This window comes from Castor canadensis, chromosome 8 (assembly GCF_047511655.1).
Source record: "Castor canadensis chromosome 8, mCasCan1.hap1v2, whole genome shotgun sequence".
Classification (NCBI taxonomy): Eukaryota; Metazoa; Chordata; class Mammalia; order Rodentia; family Castoridae; genus Castor; species Castor canadensis.
In genome coordinates this window covers 49284755-49303988 of record NC_133393.1, presented here as the reverse complement: position 1 = coordinate 49303988, position 19234 = coordinate 49284755, and the positions used below count along the sequence as shown (strand labels likewise).

The following is a 19234-nucleotide window of genomic DNA, read 5'->3' as shown; positions in this document are numbered from 1 at the left end:
AACAGAACAAAACATTGATGGAGGCAGGAAGATCATGCGTTTGAGGCCAGCCTGGGCTCTGTAGTGAGACCCTCTCAAAGAAAACTTCATTGGTGATAAATAGCTTCAAAAGAGGACAAACCAGTGCATGGGTACGCATGCACTGATTAAAATTTCTTTTAATTTACTTTTAATGGGCACATAATAATTGCGCATGTTGATGGGTGTAGTGTGATATTTTGATACATGCATCCAATGTGCAATGATAGAGTTTAGGGTGATTAGCATTTCCATCTTCTTCAGTGTTTATCATTTGTCTGTGTTTGGTGGCCATGAATTCCCTTCTATTTTTTTGTTGTTGTTGTTTTGTTTTGAGGAGGGTCTTACTCTGTAGCCCAAGCTGACCTTGGATTCTTGATCCTTGATTTTCCTGTTTCTGCAACCTGAGGCCTGGGATTAAAGAGAGCTTTTTGATCCTTGGCTTTTGATGTTAACCACATCTAGATGGTTCAGAAGATCTTACACAAAGCCTGCTATATACAATTATAAATTGTCAATTTACAAAATAAATAAATAAATAAAAAAGGAGCCTGTGCTCTAGCCAAGCTTGTTAGAACTAAGATTTCTATGACAACCATCACTCTCTCTGTAGGCACCAGCATGAGGGTCCAGGGACACCGGGGATCAGTTGTCTTCATGTGACAGCAGAGGTGGGAGTGGAAGGTAAGGGAGGCCCAGGTTAACGTGCAGTGATGACCCTGCAGCATTTCTGAGTTTGACTGTCAAGTTAGCACAGGGCATGGTGTTGAGGCTGACCACCACTGTCATGTCACTGAAATGTCCAAGCCATTTCTTTAGGGTCTAACAGTGCCACTTTGCATGATCAGGTGCTTTACTGGCATTTACTGGCATTTACTGGCTTTACCTGGGCATTTTGGAGATGGCCTGTGGAGGGTTCCTACTTGCTGATGGACGTGGCCCCAACTGGGGATTGAAGGGGAGGGTGGTCTCAGAACTGGCTGGGTGTCTGCCCTCTTCACTGATACCCAATGGTTGAGTGCTCCTTTGTCAGATATGCAGCAGGCAGCAAGAGCAGTCCACTGCATTGAATTGCTGTATTTCTATGTAATTACATGGAATTTTATACAGTGCCGTCTAAAAAGGTGACAGAAAAAAACCTCATGAGCTTACATTTTAACAGAAATATGCCCAATGGAAGACTAGTGAAGAGCAGCAGATTTCTAAGGATGTGTTTTTGGGAGCATTCTTCAAACTGAGAACCATGGCAGTCAAAACTCAGCTCTTACTCCTCCTCAAGTTGTAATAGTTATAGCCTAGTAGTTTAAAATGTCTTTTCAATCATGAGGATTTTTTGTTGTTGTACTTTCTATTCGCTGCAAGGCAGCATAACTATTTCTGTTTGTGTCACACCTAAAACCTACTTAGCCAAAGCCCTGATTAGATGAAGAATGGAAAGCAACTTGGTACTTTAAAGGCAATCATTGGAGGGCTGGGGATGTAGCTCAATGGCTGATTGTTTGCCTACCAGGCATGAGGTTCTGGGTTTTATCACCAGTACCACACACACACGCATACACACACACACACACACACACACACACACACACACACACAAAGGCAATCACTGGGGCTGGACATGGTTCAAGCTTCAGCCCTGTCTAGCAAGTGACCTGACTTTTAAACTCCAGTACTGCCAAAAAAAAAATATCATTGAGTCTGGAAATGTGTGTGGTGGTCACAACTGAAGAAGGTATGAGGTATAGGTTGGGCATCCCTAATCTGAAAATACAAAGTGCTCCAAAATCTGTAATTTTTGGAAGACTGGTATGATAGAAAATTCTACACACATCTAGGACGTCATATGATACTTCATGGTCAAAACACGGAGGGAATTAAAAATATTGCATGAAATTATCTTCAGGCTATGTGTCTATGGTATATATGAAATATCAGTAAATTCTCTGTTTACACTTGGGTCTCATCCCCAAGATAAATTCTATGTATAGGCCGACATCCCAAAATCTGAAAAAATATGATTTCTGGTCCCAAGCATTTTATGTAAGGGATACTCAATCTGTACTGGAGTTTGGTGGATAGGGCCTGCAGGTGCTGTTACCATTCTATGACAGACATCCAGAGAGCTCATGATAATACATTATCAGCCTAAAACCTCAGGGCTGAGACTGGAAACCCCCAAGTTCATAGCATGCCCACATTGACTTCCTGGTTTTGACTGCTGTGACTGTGGAAGACAGCTTCATTGAGGAAAGCTGTGTGAAGGGTGCAAGGGACTCTCTAAGCTACTTCTGCAATTTCTTGTGTTTCAAACCATTCTGAAATATGAAGTTACAATAATAACAACAAAATTAAATGAAACCTTAAAAAAAGCCCTTACTCTTGTGCAGTGGGGAAGTGTATACAGCAGTGCCAATCACTGTGCTGCTGCAGTGGTGCCTTTAGCTGGGGGGCAGTGACCCAGTGTGGGGATGATACATGTTCTAGGGCATCCATACCTGCAGTTGACATCTGTGCCCTTGGCTAGCTGTGGGCTTTGAACAAGTTTCTTAACCCAGTGAGGGTGAGTTTTCACACTTGCAAAATGGGGACATTAATTCCCACCTAACTTAGATTGTTGTGAGCCCTGAGGGAAATGAGTTGCGAAGTGTCAAGCACAGAGCTGATCTCAACACCTTTCTCTCCCTCCCTTGGCTTTGCATGTTGCTTTTTACTGATTTCATTCTGAGAACAGACATTGTCTGACTTCATCTGAGTATGGGAAACAAAAATGAATCTTCCAGTTTGGGGAACAAATGACAGTTAGCCCCACCAAATGCTAACTAGAGAAACTGCTCAAGTTCCCCGGTCAGAAAACGTGCCGTTTTCTCCTTGTTCATACCATGGTATGCATACTGTGCACACGTCGTTATGATGCTATATAACATATAATACATATATAATATATACATATACATATGCCAATCTGCATAAAGAAAATTGTTGCATTTTCTTTAAAGATTTTCTGCCTTCTCTTAAGAAGACACTCTGGGGCCTCTTGTTTGTTGACTGCTCATTGTCACTGTGGGCCACCCTTTCCTGGCAATGCCCAGCTCGCCAGAAATGTATTGTTCTTTTTGCTCTTTCCCTGTGGCAGGAGTGGCGTGACCCTGGGATATGGTGGAGACAGAACCGGGCTTGGCCAATAGGTCGCTTGCAGGTGGGCAAGTGGGACCTCCACGTGGATACTGCTTCATCTGCATCCACAGCTACATCCTCTGCACTCACTCTCCCTTCTTACTTTCTCTCCAAATCCCAGCCAACTCCACATGCCAGGAAATGTGTTTCCTCAGTAAAACCAGCAGTGAACACCTGGGGCTGGCCCTGTGAGACTGGCAGGGGAGGGCTGGTAGGCTATGTGCTCTGTCTGTTTCTCCTTGGTGAGCTTTCCTTGTGGTGGGGGCAGGGATGGTGTCCAGTTCTAGGCTGCTGCCTCCCACAGCCCAGAGCTGCTTCTCCGTGCAGAGCTTGGCCCATCTCTTCCCTCTTCACATCACACTGGCTCTCTCAGAGAGAGGTGGACAGGAATTCCCCGTGTACAGGGTTTACAGAGGTGTGGCTTGTGATAGAACCCTGGCACTGATGAATTTGGAATCTTACCCAGCATGTGGAGATCCAGGTGTCCCATCTCATATCACCCTGAGGTAGGCGTCCATCAGATCAATGGTGGCAAAGTTCCAGGGTCCTAATGTGCCCACGATGTCTCTTGCTTGCTGAGGGGAATGGCTGATTTCAAGATGGCTAGACACACACAAGTCTCTTGCCTCACTCCTCACTAGGCCCAGTGACCCACTGGGTAGGCGGCAATATTCACAGTGACTGGTGACATGAGGTCATCTGTCAGATACCTCAAGGGGGTGGGTCATGGCTTCTTCCTTCTCCTCTTGGGCCAGCAGGAGGCCACAACCTAGGCACCGCACTTGCTTTGTGGATTTACCCTGATATGCTTTGAATATGATTTGTCCCTTTGAAACTCACATTGAAATTTAATCTCCTTTATGAGACAATAAGAGGTGGGACCAGGTGGGGTCTTTATGAGGTGATTGGGGTTCTGTCCTCATGACTAGGTTCATGCAAGAGTATCTTGAGAATGGCTCTGCTATGAAAGCAGTTTGGCTAGGTGTCTTGTATGTTACTTGTCTGTTGCCATGTGATATCCTGAGCTGCTTCAGGACTCTGCCATCACCAGACATGGCCCCTGGAGCATGGACTAGAAGTGTTAGAACTGTGAGCCAAAATAAATCTAATTTAGAACTGTGAGCCAAAATAAATCTATTTTTTCAATTTACCCAGTCTGGGGCGTTGTGTTCTTAACAACAGGAAATGGACTATGATAGATAGGAAGGGTCCATCCTGACTGTCACACTCAGCAACACCGTTCCACAGGAGCCAACACCAATTTTCAGGCGACACTGTTTCTACTGATCTTCCTATTTCTTATTTCTTACATGGCACAAACCCTGGGTTAGGAAGAGGGGTAAATGCCCCTTGGAGACTCAAGGTATCACTCCTACTTTACAACTGAGATAATGTGCCCTTAATGAAAAAGACTGAGCTCAAATTTGAACTCAGGTCAATCTGACCCAGGCTGATCGCTTCTAACCACAACCAATAAATACAACTCAGTGATGATGACACATACAGAGTTCACCCATAGGAAGGACATTTTGCTTGGCTCCTCCTGTCCTCCCTGGTCTCTCCTATAGGTATAGCCCTAGACATTTAGGTGCTCACATTCTGGAACAGATGCCAAACTCCCCTCCCCTGCCTCTTTCTCTCTCATTTATCTATTTATCTGTCTGCCCTCAAAGTCCTAGTTACCTATCTTTTCTATAGGAGTGATACCATGAGCAAGTCCCTTGCTCATTGGGGAACTTACCTATTAAAAAAGGTGAACTTAGTTCTTGTAGGCCTCAGCATGGCTTCATATTTCAATGAAACACAGCATGCATCAATGTTGCAAACTGCAAATTGCAGAATGAACTCAACCAGCTTGAGCAAACAGTAGAGTTGGTTTGAAGGATACTGGGGTACCAGGTGAAGTGGGGCTTCATACTTCTTAGAAGTGTGAATCAGCAGGGACTCTGCTCATCTCTTTTTTCCTCTGCAGCATTCTCTTCTCCTGCAGTCTGGATTTCTCCTTTTCCCTGTGGATGACAGGTGGCTGTCCCATACCTCCCTAGACCACATTGCTTGAGTTCTAGCAAGCAGTCCAGAGCAACTCTCTTGGGGAAGGGGGGTGGTAAAAGGAGAATGATGGGAGGGGAGTGAATTCAAGTATGATATATTTGATATATTGTAAGAACTCCTATAAATACCACAATGTATCCCCACCCAGCACAATGATAATAAAAATAAAAACAGCAACTCTCACTGCTAATTCTGAGTTTCTAAGCAAAGCTATGTGGCCCACTTTGGGTCAGGTGTCCATACCTATTCCATTAGCTGTGGTTAGAAGTGATGTTGGGGACATGATGCAGAGTAGTTATTGGAGCTAACTCCTGTTGGGAGGCAGCAACAGGGACCCAATGAGATGGGCTGATAACCCATAGTGCCTCTACTGCAAATAAAACACGGTGAAATACAGACAGAAAGGGATGCATTCTTACCCCACATCTAATTTCAGTGAGGGGGAGCCCATCTTGTCAGTCTTTCAGGATCAAAACATTGTCAGTTATCCCTCCTTCACCCTCATTCTTTATCCTACATAGCAACCACACATCGGGGCCACATTTGGAAATGACTTTTCATTCATTCTTTTCTCTACACCCAATCCACACTGCCACCGTCCTCTGCCAGACCTTAGTCCCCTGTTCAAGTGACTGCAACAATTTACTGGCTGTCTCTCCTTGAGGCCATTCTGTTTCTACCTGTGGTCCACAGCACACACACAGTTCCCTTGCTCAGCAGCTCCTTTTCCATCCAGAGCAACTCCTGGTTCCTAGCCTAGTGACTTCTTCAGAATCTCACTCTCTTCCCTTCTTAGCCCTAGGTAATTTATCTCTGTGGACCTTGTGAAGCTATTTACATACATGCCTTAAGTATAGTGCTAAATGTATTGTAATTAAGGGAAGAATCTATGTCTGGTCCCTTTCTATGTCCCCTATGGTGTTTGGCAGATTCTAGAATGATCGACATTAAGGCAGTGAATAGTTATTGCTCACTTGTCTGTATCAAATTCAGTGGAAGAACTTTGTGTTATGTATTAAAATCCTTACAGCAACCCTGTCAGGTAGATAGGATTTAGCTCCAGTTTATGGATGGGAAAGCAGAATTTTAGACACTTCTTACTCAGGATCTTGCTGCCAGGAAGAAGCAGGACTGGAAGGTGAAGGGACAGATGACTTCCTAGGCCATCCATAACTGGGAGTTACTTTACCATCTGTCCCTATTTATGAGAAGGCTCTGTGAACCAGGATTTGGGGCATACCCACAGTCCTCCAATGGTATGTTCTCCATTTCCCTGCTGTAACCTTGGAGGCTGAGACTGGGAGGATTGCAGTTTTGAGGCCAGTCCGGGGAAACAGTTCAAGAGGTCCCATCTCCAAAATAACCAGAACAAAATGGACTGGAGGTGTGGCTCAAGTGGTAGAGAACCTGCTTTGTAAGCATGAAGCCCTGAGTTCAAAAACCCCAGTTCCACCAAAAATAAGTTAAAAAAGAATACATTCCTGCCAGGCATGGTGGTATATGTCTGTAAAAGAATACATTCCTGCCAGGCATGGTGGTACATGTCTATAATCCCCACACTCAGAAGGCAGGAGAATTGTGAGTTTGAGGCCAGCCTGGGCTATAGACTCTTTCTCAAAAAACAAACAAAACAAAAAACTAAACAAAAGATCCATATTCCTGTTGGAAAGACATGCAAGTGAAGGGTAACTGCTGGGAAAGAAGAGGTAGATGCCCTTCTTTTCTGTAGGTATAAATTTTGCGTTGGTAATGGCAGAGTCTAGAGGAAGACAGGGGGAAAAGTTTTAAGTTTAGAAAAAACTGGAAACACACTTTCTGGGTCAGATGCTGGCCCAGAGACTGCTGAGGATTCTAAGGTCAAGGGCCCTCCAGAAAGGCTGCTTTTCCAAGGGCCAGGCTGGTTTCTTTGCCCACTTCAATCCCAGGCGTGGGTTCTCATTCCTAGTGACTTTTTCCTCCACCAGTCTCACAACTCCCACCATGCTCTATTACCTTTTCTGAGGTTTTCAAGAGACAGGGTATCCCTATGTTGCCCAGTTTGGCCCCACCTTTTGGATTCCAGTGATCATCCCGTCTCAGCCTCCTGAGTAGCTGGGACTACACACATACACCACCATGTCTGACACTGACATAGAATTTTTTTTTTTGGCAGTACTGGGGTTTGAACTTAGGGACTCTTGCTTACTAAGCAGGTGCTCTACCACTTGAGCCATTCTGCCAGCCCCACACTTTGTTTTTTTTTTTAAAGATAAGTTTTGATTTAGTATCCTGTGCTACTGAGATACCCCTTCTGCATTTTGGACAAGCTTCAATTTGTATAATACCACAAGGAAGTATAAGGTTATGCTTTAAATATTTTGATGCATGCTAAACCTGACAAATAATCTGAAACATTTGAAGTATGAATGTACTTGAGTGGAGTCTTAGCTTTAGCATTATAGTCCTTGGTCATATATCTTGTGTGCTGTATATACCACGTATATGCGCAGAACAAAATGTTAAAACATCAAGAACCACTTATATTGCTATTAATCTGTCTCTGGTTAAGATAAATGAAATCACATGAACTCACTAAGCAATCTAGATGAACTTCTAGTGAAATGCTTTAACAGTATATAAGACAGTTAAGAGATAACCCCAAAGTAAAGAAAGTAACTTTCTGGCTGATGGGAAGCTTCTTTTTAGTACCACTGATGTTTCTAAGAAAGCTGATTTCTCTGGTAGGAAGCAGGCACAGGTTGTTTCTTGGAAGTTTTTCCTGTGGAACCAGCTTCTCACAGAATCCTCCACACCCTGGGGAGGTGCAGTCAGGTGCCTGATGATGCACACGGGCCACGCTGGTCAGTACAGATGCATCCGGTGTGAGACTAGCTGGTCACAAAGACTCCAACACGTCCAATTCCAGCTCTACTGGAGTTAGCAACTCTTGTGATTGAATTTTAAGACAGCAAAACATTGTTTGCTATCACTGCTGTGGTGGCAACAGTCCCCCCAGGTAAAGAACAATAAGGTTCATCACTGAGCAATCTCCTCTGGTTCTCTTCAGGGTCTTTGCAAAAGCAATCACATCTATCCTACTCCCTCCCCATGTGGACATCAACATGAGAAGCAATTTCCATCAATGGCTCCCTGAAGTACAACTAAGGCTGCAAAGATTGAAAAGTGAAGGTCTTATTGTTTTCAGAGGGGAGGTGAACCACTGTCCATATAGCTTCTAGGTAAACTCTCAGGAAAAACAAAATCTACGTCATCATTCACTGCTTTCTCCTAAGTTTTTCTCCAGATCCTTTGGTTACAATTGGCAAACATTAGGTTACAGGGAGCCACTGTGGACTTGGGATACACACAGAACTTCCTGTTGGCTGCTCCCTTTTGTCTGTAATGAGCATCTGTGCGAGCTTCGCCAGCTTCACCTGTGAGATCTCACTGGATGTGCTTGTCCAATGATCCAGGCAACGCACTGCTCTGAGTGGCTTCTGAATCATACCCTGGGCCACTGACATAGGTTACAGGTTAGCATATTCAATATTTACAAATGTTGTTCAGACTGTATGGCTGTTGAGAGTTAATCATCTGAGTTCAAGCCCCAGTATGGAGTTGGGGTAGAGATCTGATCATCTGGGTTGAGGCCGTATTTATCAAGGGATTTCTTGTCCCTGACTGTGGGTTAGGCCCCAAAGAATTCCCAAATTCAAAGAGAACATTAACCTGAGTGTAGGAAAGCTTCCATCTTCTGCTTTGTGTTGAGCCCTTGACTTTTCTTTGGCTTCTGCTTTATTTATATCTTTGCCTCAGTATCTAAGATGTCCTTTAATCTAGAAAGCTAGTGGTAGTTTTGTGAGGTGCAGTGGTCCCTTGGTATCTGTGGGGAACTGGTTCCAGGACCCACCATGGACACCGAAATCTGTGATGCTCCAGTTCCTTGTATAATAAGGCGTAGAATTTGCATAGAACTTTCACAGTCCTCCTGTATATTTTAAATAATCTCTAGATTACTTATACTACCTACTACATTGTAAGTGCCATGTGAGCAGGTTATGCTGTATTGGTTAGAAAATAACAAGGAAAAAAAATTACATGTTTATACATGTAATTTTTCCTGAATATATTTTGGCTGGAGCTAGTGGCTCAGTGGTAGAATGTTTGCCTAGCAGGCATAAGGCAAACTGTTTTTGCAGTGCTGGATTTGATCCCCAGCACTGCAAAAACAAACAAAAAAAAAAGCTGAATATTTTTGGTCTGTTGTTGATTGAATCTACAGCTGTGGAACCTAAGAGTACAGAGGGCTGATTGTACTTAACAAAAAAAGCAGCTCATTCTGTCACAAAATGTATCTTTGCACTTTCTTGTTAACTTTACTTCTTAGAACCACTGTAGCTCAGTGGCAGAGTGCTTGCCTAGCATGCTTGAGGGTAGCAGGGCAGAGTGTACAGAAACCAGTGTATATCAATTCCATAATGCCCCTTTCAGTTACACAATCCAGACAGCAAGAGCCATCAGTATGACATTCATGTACTTCATCATATAAAGTTTCCCAAGTACTAAATCATTATACCCAGGCCAACCCAATGTCTTTGAAGGTCTAGGGATTGGTTCTTGTCTAGGCCAATGTTCCCCCCGCTCCCCAGTGGGTTTTGAACTCAGGACCTTACACTTGCTAGGCAAGGCTCTTCCACTTGAGCCACACGCTCAGTTCTTTTGCTTTTAGTTTGTTTTTCAGATGGGATCTTGTGCTAACTTTGCCTGGATTAGCCTTAGACCATGATGAGTACAACATCCAGCCTTGGCCAAAGTTTTTTGCCTCTGGAAAGGTGAACTCATTTACTAGTTGCTGATACTGAAAGTGATCTGTAGACTTCAGCCTGAGTTCTACCTTCAGAGTAGTCATACTCTGGAGAGTTCTAAGGCCACCTGTGGTGGGTGGCACAGCTCTCATTCCCTTACCCCAAGCCCTGGAGCTGGGTAGAACGCTTCATTATACAAACACCACTTTATCCAAAGCTCTGGAATTAAGCTGGGGGCCTCTGCATTCAGTGAATACTCAATGTGAGGCTCTGCCTGGCAGACTTGCATCTGCAGTGTGTGTGGGGGGCAAACATGACTTCTCTTTGTGGCTTTTCCTGTCACAGAATTCTCCTTCATATCTTTCTGCAGAATCCAAATGCAGTTCATTTTATCTGAGTTACAAAAACTAGCTCTGTATTTACCAAGGCTTGGCCATGTCAAACCCACTTACGTGGTTTAATTAATACAAAAGCAGCCTTCTGGTAAAAGTCTGTGGAACAAGTTAAGTTTGCTCTGTGACTGCCTTTGCCGCCAAACCTGGAGGAAAGTCTCCCACAGAACTGTCATTCTGCTTGCAATTTGACTTTTTTAGGGGAGAGGTTCAAACCTGGACTTTGGTTTCTAAGTAGCAGTTGCCTAAATTAAGTGTAAATCAGAAGTGTCATCCATTACCATCCCTGTTGGATGGCAGGTACCATGTACTCTGATGCAGAGTGGAAAAGGAGGGCCACAACCACCAGGGCAAGTGACAGTCATCGAGGGATGAGACTGCCTTTTCCGCATCACCTGTGTTCACCCAGGCCAAAACCCCAGCCATTCTAGCACTGCATCTTTGAGGAGTGCCTCATTTGGAGGGTAAAAGACCTGGAACCCACTGTGATCTTCATCAGTCTTGCAGGTGCACAAGACTATGCTGAAATCCAAAGTTGCATTGACAAACAGAATGGTTACACACTTCACCTACTTAAAATGCATCACCATGACAAAATCTACACTGTATCGAGGTCATGAGCACCTGTGACTTTTAAGGTGAGGGTGACAAGGGTGTGGGCCCAGACTGCTCATGCTCAAATAACTATTCATGAATGACCATGAAAACTGAAATAAGGTGGCACTGTAGCAGGTGTTGCAGGACCTGCGCTATTTATGAGCCTGTTCAAACTTTAATATGATGTCTGACTCCACTTAGCACTGTACACAAAGGGAAATCAGAAACCACTCCATCTGGGTCCCTTGTAAACTCCCTAGAAGTCAAGAAAGTGATGCAACATACTCCTATGTTTGAAACCTGCTTCCCAGGATCAAGTGGTACAAATGCCCTCTTTATTGTCTATAACATACTCAGAGCAATGGTTCCCCAAACCAGCTCATCACTGTAAACACTTTCAGAATGCATGTTAACTGCTATGTCTCACCCCTCACTTACTGACTCAGAATCCCCAGGGAGGGAAGTACCAGAGATTTGTCTGTTTAAAAACACTCTGATGACCAGTTATACCTATACTTGCATACAGCAAGTCCTAGGTTTCGCTCAGTGTGTATCTCTCCCCTCTTCCCACCCTGGGAATTGTCAGACTCAAGATTCTCATGTGCAAGGGGAGGGAGGAGGGCTTGGGTGTCTGCAGTTGCAGATCCTGCACCTCACTCCGAGTGGCCAGGCTGTACAGGACTCCATCCTAGTGTGCACCCACATGCCCGCCACCTTTGCTGTTGTTTTGAGTTCAACATAAGTCATAGTGTATCCTGAACCCCTTCATCCTAACCTACTCCCCACTGTCCCCAAAATTTCAGCTGGTACTTGGACTTGCCTTCATAAAAGGAATCTTCAGTTCCAGGTGGGACCCTCCGTTTGGGTTCCCTCTTCTGAAGGCCCTGCCTAGGCAGGAAATGAATGTGCATTAATCATAATGGGTCCAATTGTTCCAAAACAATAGGGAAGCAATTCTGTTTATTGTTAAGGATCAAGAAACAACGTTTGCAAATGCTTCACACAAATGTGGATGAGCTGCAAGATGGGATGGGGTGAAGAGAACACACAATAATACATAGCATTATTCTGAGTAACTTCCAGCATTTCATTCTAACCCCTGACAGCCATCCTTTTACACTAAGGCTGCAATAGGATGGAAACGTGACTCAGTTATCTGTACTCCTGTAGGGCAGGCAGATCAAGAGGCTAAGTTCAGCCAGTGTTGGAAGTCCCCAGCTTGCACACAGAATGGATGCTAAAGATGGTCCACAGCTGCTGTTAGTGGCTAGTCCCTGGCTCCCTAGGTCCTGGGCTTCTCTTGATTCTCAATGATAAGCTTGTCAGTTGAATATAGTTGGCCAATATGGACCTGAAAGGCAAAGAAAAGGCACAGGTCAAGCACTGTGGGACTATGAGCCGTGAATGATTAGAAAGACCATTTCTTTGTTTTTTGGTGGTACTGGGGTTTGACCCTAATGGCCTTGTACTTGCTAGGCAGGTGCTCTACTATTCTTGAGTCATACCTCCAACCCTAGAAAGAGCATTCCTAACTTCTTTTTTTTTTTTGAGACAGGATCATGCTATGTAGTCCAGGCTGGCCTTCAACTCTAAGCTTGATCCCTAACATTTAGAAGCAAACTCCTGTCATGGCAGGGATGCTCCCTTCTGAAACTGAACTGTGGGGCAAAGTAAATCACCAGATATGCTTTTTCTAGTTCCCTGCACCCACCCCACCGCCCTATCCCATTTTCCTTGCTGTGGGAAGTTAGAGATCCACACAACCATTCCCTGTTTCTAAAAGGGCACTGGTGACCAGCCTTGGTGTTCGAGGCTTTCTTGAGCCCCTTAGCACATTCGTGCACGTATGTGCACAAAGCCCCTCACCTGACAAGACTGTTTTCCCCTACAATGGCTTCTCCCATCAGAAAAGGCTTGCTGCAAAATCCTCAACAAAATAATGGCAAACCAAATTCAACAACACATCAAAAAGATTATTCACCGCAACCAAGTGGGCTTCATCCCAGGAAAGCAGGGGTGGTTCAACATATGAAAATCAATAAACGTAATAAACCACATTAACAGAAGCAAAGTCAAAAACCACTTGATCATCTCAATAGATGCAGAAAAAGGCTTTGATGAGATCCAACACCATTTCATGATAAAAGCTCTAAGAAAACTAGGAACAGAAGGAGAGTACCTCAACATATAAAAGCTATATATGACAAACCTACAGCCAGCATTATACTTAACGGAGAAAAACTGAAACCATTCCCTCTAAAATCAGGAACCAGGCAAGGATGCCCACTATCTCCACTCCTATTCAACACAGTACTGGAATTCCTAGCCAGAGCAATTAGGCAAGAAGAAGAAATAAAAGGAATACAAATAGGTAAAGAAACTGTCAAAATATCCCTATTTGCAGATGACATGATCCTATACCTTAAAGACCCAAAAAAACTCTACTCAAAAGCTCCTAGACCCCATCAACAGCTATAGCAAGGTAGCAGGATATAAAATCAACCTAGAAAAATCATTAGCATTTCTATGCACTAATAATGAACAAACTGAAAAAGAATGTATGAAAACAATTCCATTTACAATGCCTCAAAGAAAATCAAATACCTAGGTGTAAACCTAACAAAAGATGTGAACGACCTCTACAAGGAAAACTATACACTTCTGAAGAAAGAGATTGAGGAAGACTATAGAAAGTGGAGAGATCTCCCATGCTCATGGATTGGTAGAATCAACATAGTAAAAATGTCGATACTCCCAAAAGTAATCTACATGTTTAATGCAATTCCCATCAAAATTCCAATGACATTCATTAAAGAGATTAAAAAATCTACTGTGAAATTTATATGGAAACACAAGAGGCCACGAATAGCCAAGGCAATACTCAGTCAAAAGAACAATGCTGGAGGTATCATATACCTGACTTCAAACTATATTACAAAGCAGTAACAATAAAAACAGCATGGTACTGGCACAAAAACAGACATGAAGACCAGTGGAACAGAATAGAGCACCCAGACATGAAGCCACACAACTATAACCAACTTGTCTTTGACAAAGGCACTAAAAATATATGATGAGAAAAGACAGCCTCTTCAACAAAAACTGCCCGGAAAACTGGTTAGCCATCTGCAAAAAACTGAAACTAGATCCATGTATATCACCCTATACCAAGATTAACTCAAAATGGATCAAGGATCTTAATATCAGACTACAAACTCTAAAGTTGATACAGGAAAGAGTAGGAAATACTCTGGAATTAGTAGGTATAGGTAAGAACTTTCTCAATGGAATCCCAGCAGCACAGCAACTAAGAGATAGCACAGATAAATGGGACCTCATAAAACTAAAAAGCTAGGGCTCAACAAAAGAAATGGTCTCTAAACTGAAGAGAACACCCACAGAGTGGGAGAAAATATTTGCCAGCTACACATCAGACAAAGGACTGATAACCAGAATATACAGGGAACTTACAAAACTAAATTCTCCCAAAACTAATGAACCAATAAAGAAATGGGCACGTGAACTAAACAGAACTTTCTCAAAAGAAGAAATTCAAATGGCCAGAAAACACATGAAAAAATGCTCACCATCTCTAGCAATAAAGGAAATGCAAATTAAAACCACACTAAGATTCCACCTCACCCCTGTTAGAATAGCCATCATCAGCAACACCACCAACAACAGATGTTGGCGAGGATGCGGGGAAAAAGGAACCCTCTTACACTGTTGGTGGGAATGTAGACTAGTACAACCACTCTGGAAAAAAATTTGGAGGCTACTTAAAAAGCTGGACATCGATCTACCATTTGATCCAGCAATACCACTCTTGGGGATATACCCAAAAGACTGTTACTCCAAAGGCACCTGCACATCCATGTTTATTGCGGCACTATTCACAATAGCCAAGTTATGGAAACAGCCAAGATGCCCCAGCACTGACGAATGGATCAAGAAAATGTGGTATCTATACACAATGGAATTTTATGCAGCCATGAAGAAGAACGAAATGTTATCATTCGCTGGTAAATGGATGGAACTGAAGAACATCATTCTGAGTGAGGTTAGCCTGGCCCAAAAGACCAAAAATCGTATGTTCTCCGTCATATGTGGACATTAGATCAAGGGCAAACACAACAAGGGGATTGGACTATGAGCACATGATAAAAGCGAGAGCACACAAGGGAGGGGTGAGGATAGGTAAGACACCTAAAAAACTAGCTAGCATTTGTTGCCCTTAACGCAGAGAAACTAAAGCAGATACCTTAAAGCAACTGAGGCCAATAGGAAAAGGGGACCAGGAACTAGAGAAAAGGTTAGATGAAAAAGAAATAACCTAGAAGGTAACACCCACGCACAGGAAATCAATGTGAGTCAATGCCATGTATAGCTATCCTTATCTCAACCAGCAAAACCCCTTGTTCCTTCCTATTACTGCTTATACTCTCTCTACAACAAAATTAGAGATAAGGGCAAAATAGTTTCTGCTGGGTATTGAGGGGTGGGGAGCGGGAGGGGGTGGAGTGGGTGGTAAGGGAGGGGGTGGGGGCAGGGGATAGAAATGAACCAAGCCTTGTATGCACATATGAATAATAAAAGAAAAATGAAAAAAAAAAAAAAAGAAATGGGCAAGTGAACTAAACAGAACTTTCTCAAATGAAGAAACTCTAATGGCCAAAAAACACATGAAAAAATGCTCACCATCTCTAGCAATAAAGGAAATGCAAATTAAACCACACTAAGATTCCACCTCACCCCTGTTAGAATAGCCATCTTCAGCAACACCACCAACAACAGGTGTTGGCGAGGATGCGGGGAAAAAGGAACCCTCTTACATTGCTGGTGGGAATGTAAACTAGTACAACCACTCTGGAAAAAAATTTGGAGGCTACTTAAAAAGCTAAACATTGATCTACCATTTGCTCCAGCAATACCACTCTTGGGGATATACCCAAAAGACTGTGACACAGGTTACTCCAGAGGCACCTGCACATCCATGTTTATTGCGGCACTATTCACAATAGCCAAGTTATGGAAACAGCCAAGATGCCCCACCACTGACAAATGGATCAAGAAAATGTGGTATCTGTACACAATGGAATTTTATGCAGCCATGAAGAAGACAAAATGTTATCATTTTCTGGTAAATGGATGGAATTGGAGAACATCATTCTGAGTGAGGTTAGCCTGGCCCAAAAGACCAAAAATCGTATGTTCTCCCTCATATGTGGACATTAGATCAAGGACAAACACAACAAGGGGATTGGACTTTGATCTCAAAATAAAAGCGGGAGAGCACACAAGGGAGATACGAGAATAGGTAAGACACCTAAAAAATTAGCTAGCATTTGTTGCCCTCAATGCAGAGAAACTAAAGCCGATACCTTAAAAGCAACTGAGGCCAATCGGAGAAGGGGACCAGGAACTAGAGAAAAGGTTAGATCAAAAAGAATTAACCTAGAAGGTAACACACATGCACAGGAAATCAATGCGAGTCAACTCCCTGTATAGCTATCCTTATCTCAACTAGCAAAAACCCTTGGTCCTTCCTATTATTGCTTATACTCTCTCTTCAACAAAATTAGATAAGGGCAAAATAGTTTTTGCTGGGTATCGAGGGGGTAGGGGGGAGAAGGAGGGGGCAAGGTGGGTGGTAAGGGAGGGGTTGGGGGAAGGTGGGAGAAATGACCCAAACATTGTATGCACATATGAATAAAAAAAATAAAGATAACCATGGTATTTGTTTATCTACCCTCCCCCTCCCCCAAAAAAAGGCTTGCTGTATAAAGCAGACGTGCTTTGTCTATGCTGGGGTGGAAAGGGTGTTACATTAAGAGTAATGCAAATAAAGTTAGCTGCTGTCCCTGGTGGGGTTAAAGACAGGGTGGACCTGGGATGATGTGTCTCCCAGAAGCTGCAGATATTGTGGCCGCTGCTGGTCTGCAGACCACATTTTGTCCTGGCATTAGCTGGATAGGGTTTCTTGTCTTTACTTTTTACTTTGTGATACGGCTTTTGACACAATCCTAATGAGTGGAGGCAGGGATTAGTTGGGGCTCCCTTCTTGACAACCTGAAATAGCTGCTGGGTGAGCTGGAGCCTATGTCCCCTACTAAAGAAGGCCAGAGATTTTACCCACCCTGAATATTATATGGTTTTCATTTTCATAGTATCCTTAACAGACCTATGGGCCACTGTCAAATGGTTTCCAGTAAAGAAAGGATAAAGTAGCAATGATTCCTTAAAAAATAACCTATACCAGTATTTTGGGGGAAATGTCCCCATAATTAAACTAGGCTATATGAGCTTTTTATCTAGCAGTGCAAATGGTTTGATTACCTGGGAGCTTGTTTTATACTTAATGTTGTTGTTGTTTTATACTTAATGTTGTTTTATACTTAATGATGTTGTGGGGGGTTCTTCAAGTACCCTTCATAGAAGTGTCAACAGTTACTGTTCCCTGAGCACTTGGCTGGGTTTACCATCATTCTTTTTAAGGTTCCAATGCAGGCAGAAGTATGAGATGGTGTAAGGAAGAGCTCTTTTAACAGAGCTCTTCTAAAACAGATGGGTTACTTGGGGCAGCAGTAAGTTGTCCTTGTGAGCAGCAGAAAATGAGGACTGAGGAGGAGTTTATATGTTGGATGGTTTTGGACCAGCTGAGCACCTTCAGACTCTCAGCTTTTGCAACTAAAAGCACTGTCCATACCTCCAGGATCCACCTTGGACACATCTCCTAACAGCTATGTGGACTCTGAATGATTCAGTGTTGATCTACTTCTGACACTGGAAGAAAAGGTGGATCCTCACAAAGTGCCTTGGCATGAGAATGAGGACTCTCTGCTACCTACCAGGTAAACTACCTACCAGGTAACATTCTCCTCATGCTCTCTCTGGTTTCAATCTTCATTATAAAATGAGAGGCCTGGACACTACTAGGTGATCGTTACAGTTCTTTGCTGGTCCAATAATCTGGGCTCTTAACTAAGTTGGTAAAAAGCCAATGTGGTATGCCTATGGGATGAGGTTCCTGAACCAGTGTGGTGCCTCTTTGGTGTGAGTACCTGAGCCAGTGGAGCGCCTCTTTGGTGTAGGTACCTGAGCCACTGTGATACCTCTGTGGTGAGTCTATGAGCCAGTGTGGCACCTCCTTGGTGTGAGTCCCTGAGCAGCTGGTGGGAATCTGGTTATGGAATCATCACTGCACAAAGAAGGGAGAGTGAATGTGCTACAGCAACTGGAGGTGTGACTGGCTTCCTGCCCACTCCAGAAAGGGCGGCTTTCTACCTCTTCACCATCTGCTACCCATAGGTGAGGTAACTTACCAGGTGTAAGTTAGTGAAGCCTGCTCTCCTCTCTGTGCAGCCTGTCTGGACCATGTGTGGTCTATGCATATGGCCTATATGAGACATATTCTCAAATTCATGTCTGTCTTCTCTTTTTCATGCCCACCACCACCAACTGCTTTGGGGCTCCTTAAAGGCAGGGCTAGTAAACTGTGCCCTGTGTACTTAGGTCTGGGACAATCTGGGCAGATAACAGCATCCAGTAGATCACAGAGCAGAAGGTGAGCAAGGAACCAAGAGCAGGTAGCTTTGCAGTGCAGATGGAGACAGGCAGGGGTCTTCCTTCCAGGTGGAAAGCTGGTCACCTTTAGCACAAAGTGAAAGGTGTTGGTTGAATCAGAGACCCAGCAAACCATGGAGGAGCCCTGGGTGCTCAGTGCCAGCTGGTCACTCAGCACTGAGCAGTGAGCACCTCCAGTACCAGGCATTGGGTCAGGGGAGCCTTGATGTATGATTCTTGCCTGCAGCAAGCTCAGTGTCCTGGAGAAGGATAGAAGAGGAATGAGAGACCTGCCCTATGATCTAAAAAGTGCTGGCCAATGTGGATCACAGGGTATAAGGAAACAGAAGGGGTGACAGCCCCACAGAGTTAGTACAGGTTTCTCAGAGGAGGTGGCTGGGTAAGGAAGGTCTCAGAGGGGTACAAGCTATAGGTGAGAAGGTGGAGCTGAGAGAGGGGCAAGAAGCACATGATGGGTTTAGGCTTCCAAGACTGTCAAAGACCGTAGGGTCTGCAAGCCTGACAGTGGAGGGGTGGGCAGGGGCAGACTAGAGCTACATCATGGATGCCAACTCATCTTTGGGGAAATGAAGGTCATTAAAATGTTACCAATAGAGGGTTGCCTGACTCATCTATGTCTGAAAAGATCCTTTT

The 19234-nt window shown here is 43.8% G+C and overlaps 1 protein-coding gene across 1 annotated transcript in view; it reads right to left on the bottom strand.

The window, feature by feature from the left end:
* Positions 1 to 11960: 11960 nt before the first annotated feature.
* Positions 11961 to 19234, bottom strand: part of Lyrm4 (LYR motif containing 4) — a 153601-nt gene continuing 146327 nt past the window's right edge. The window contains exon 3 of the mRNA XM_074082975.1: positions 11961 to 12368. Within this exon, the coding sequence (XP_073939076.1) occupies positions 12300 to 12368 (69 nt within the window). The 3' untranslated portion in view covers positions 11961 to 12299. The remainder of the gene's footprint in view (positions 12369 to 19234) is intronic.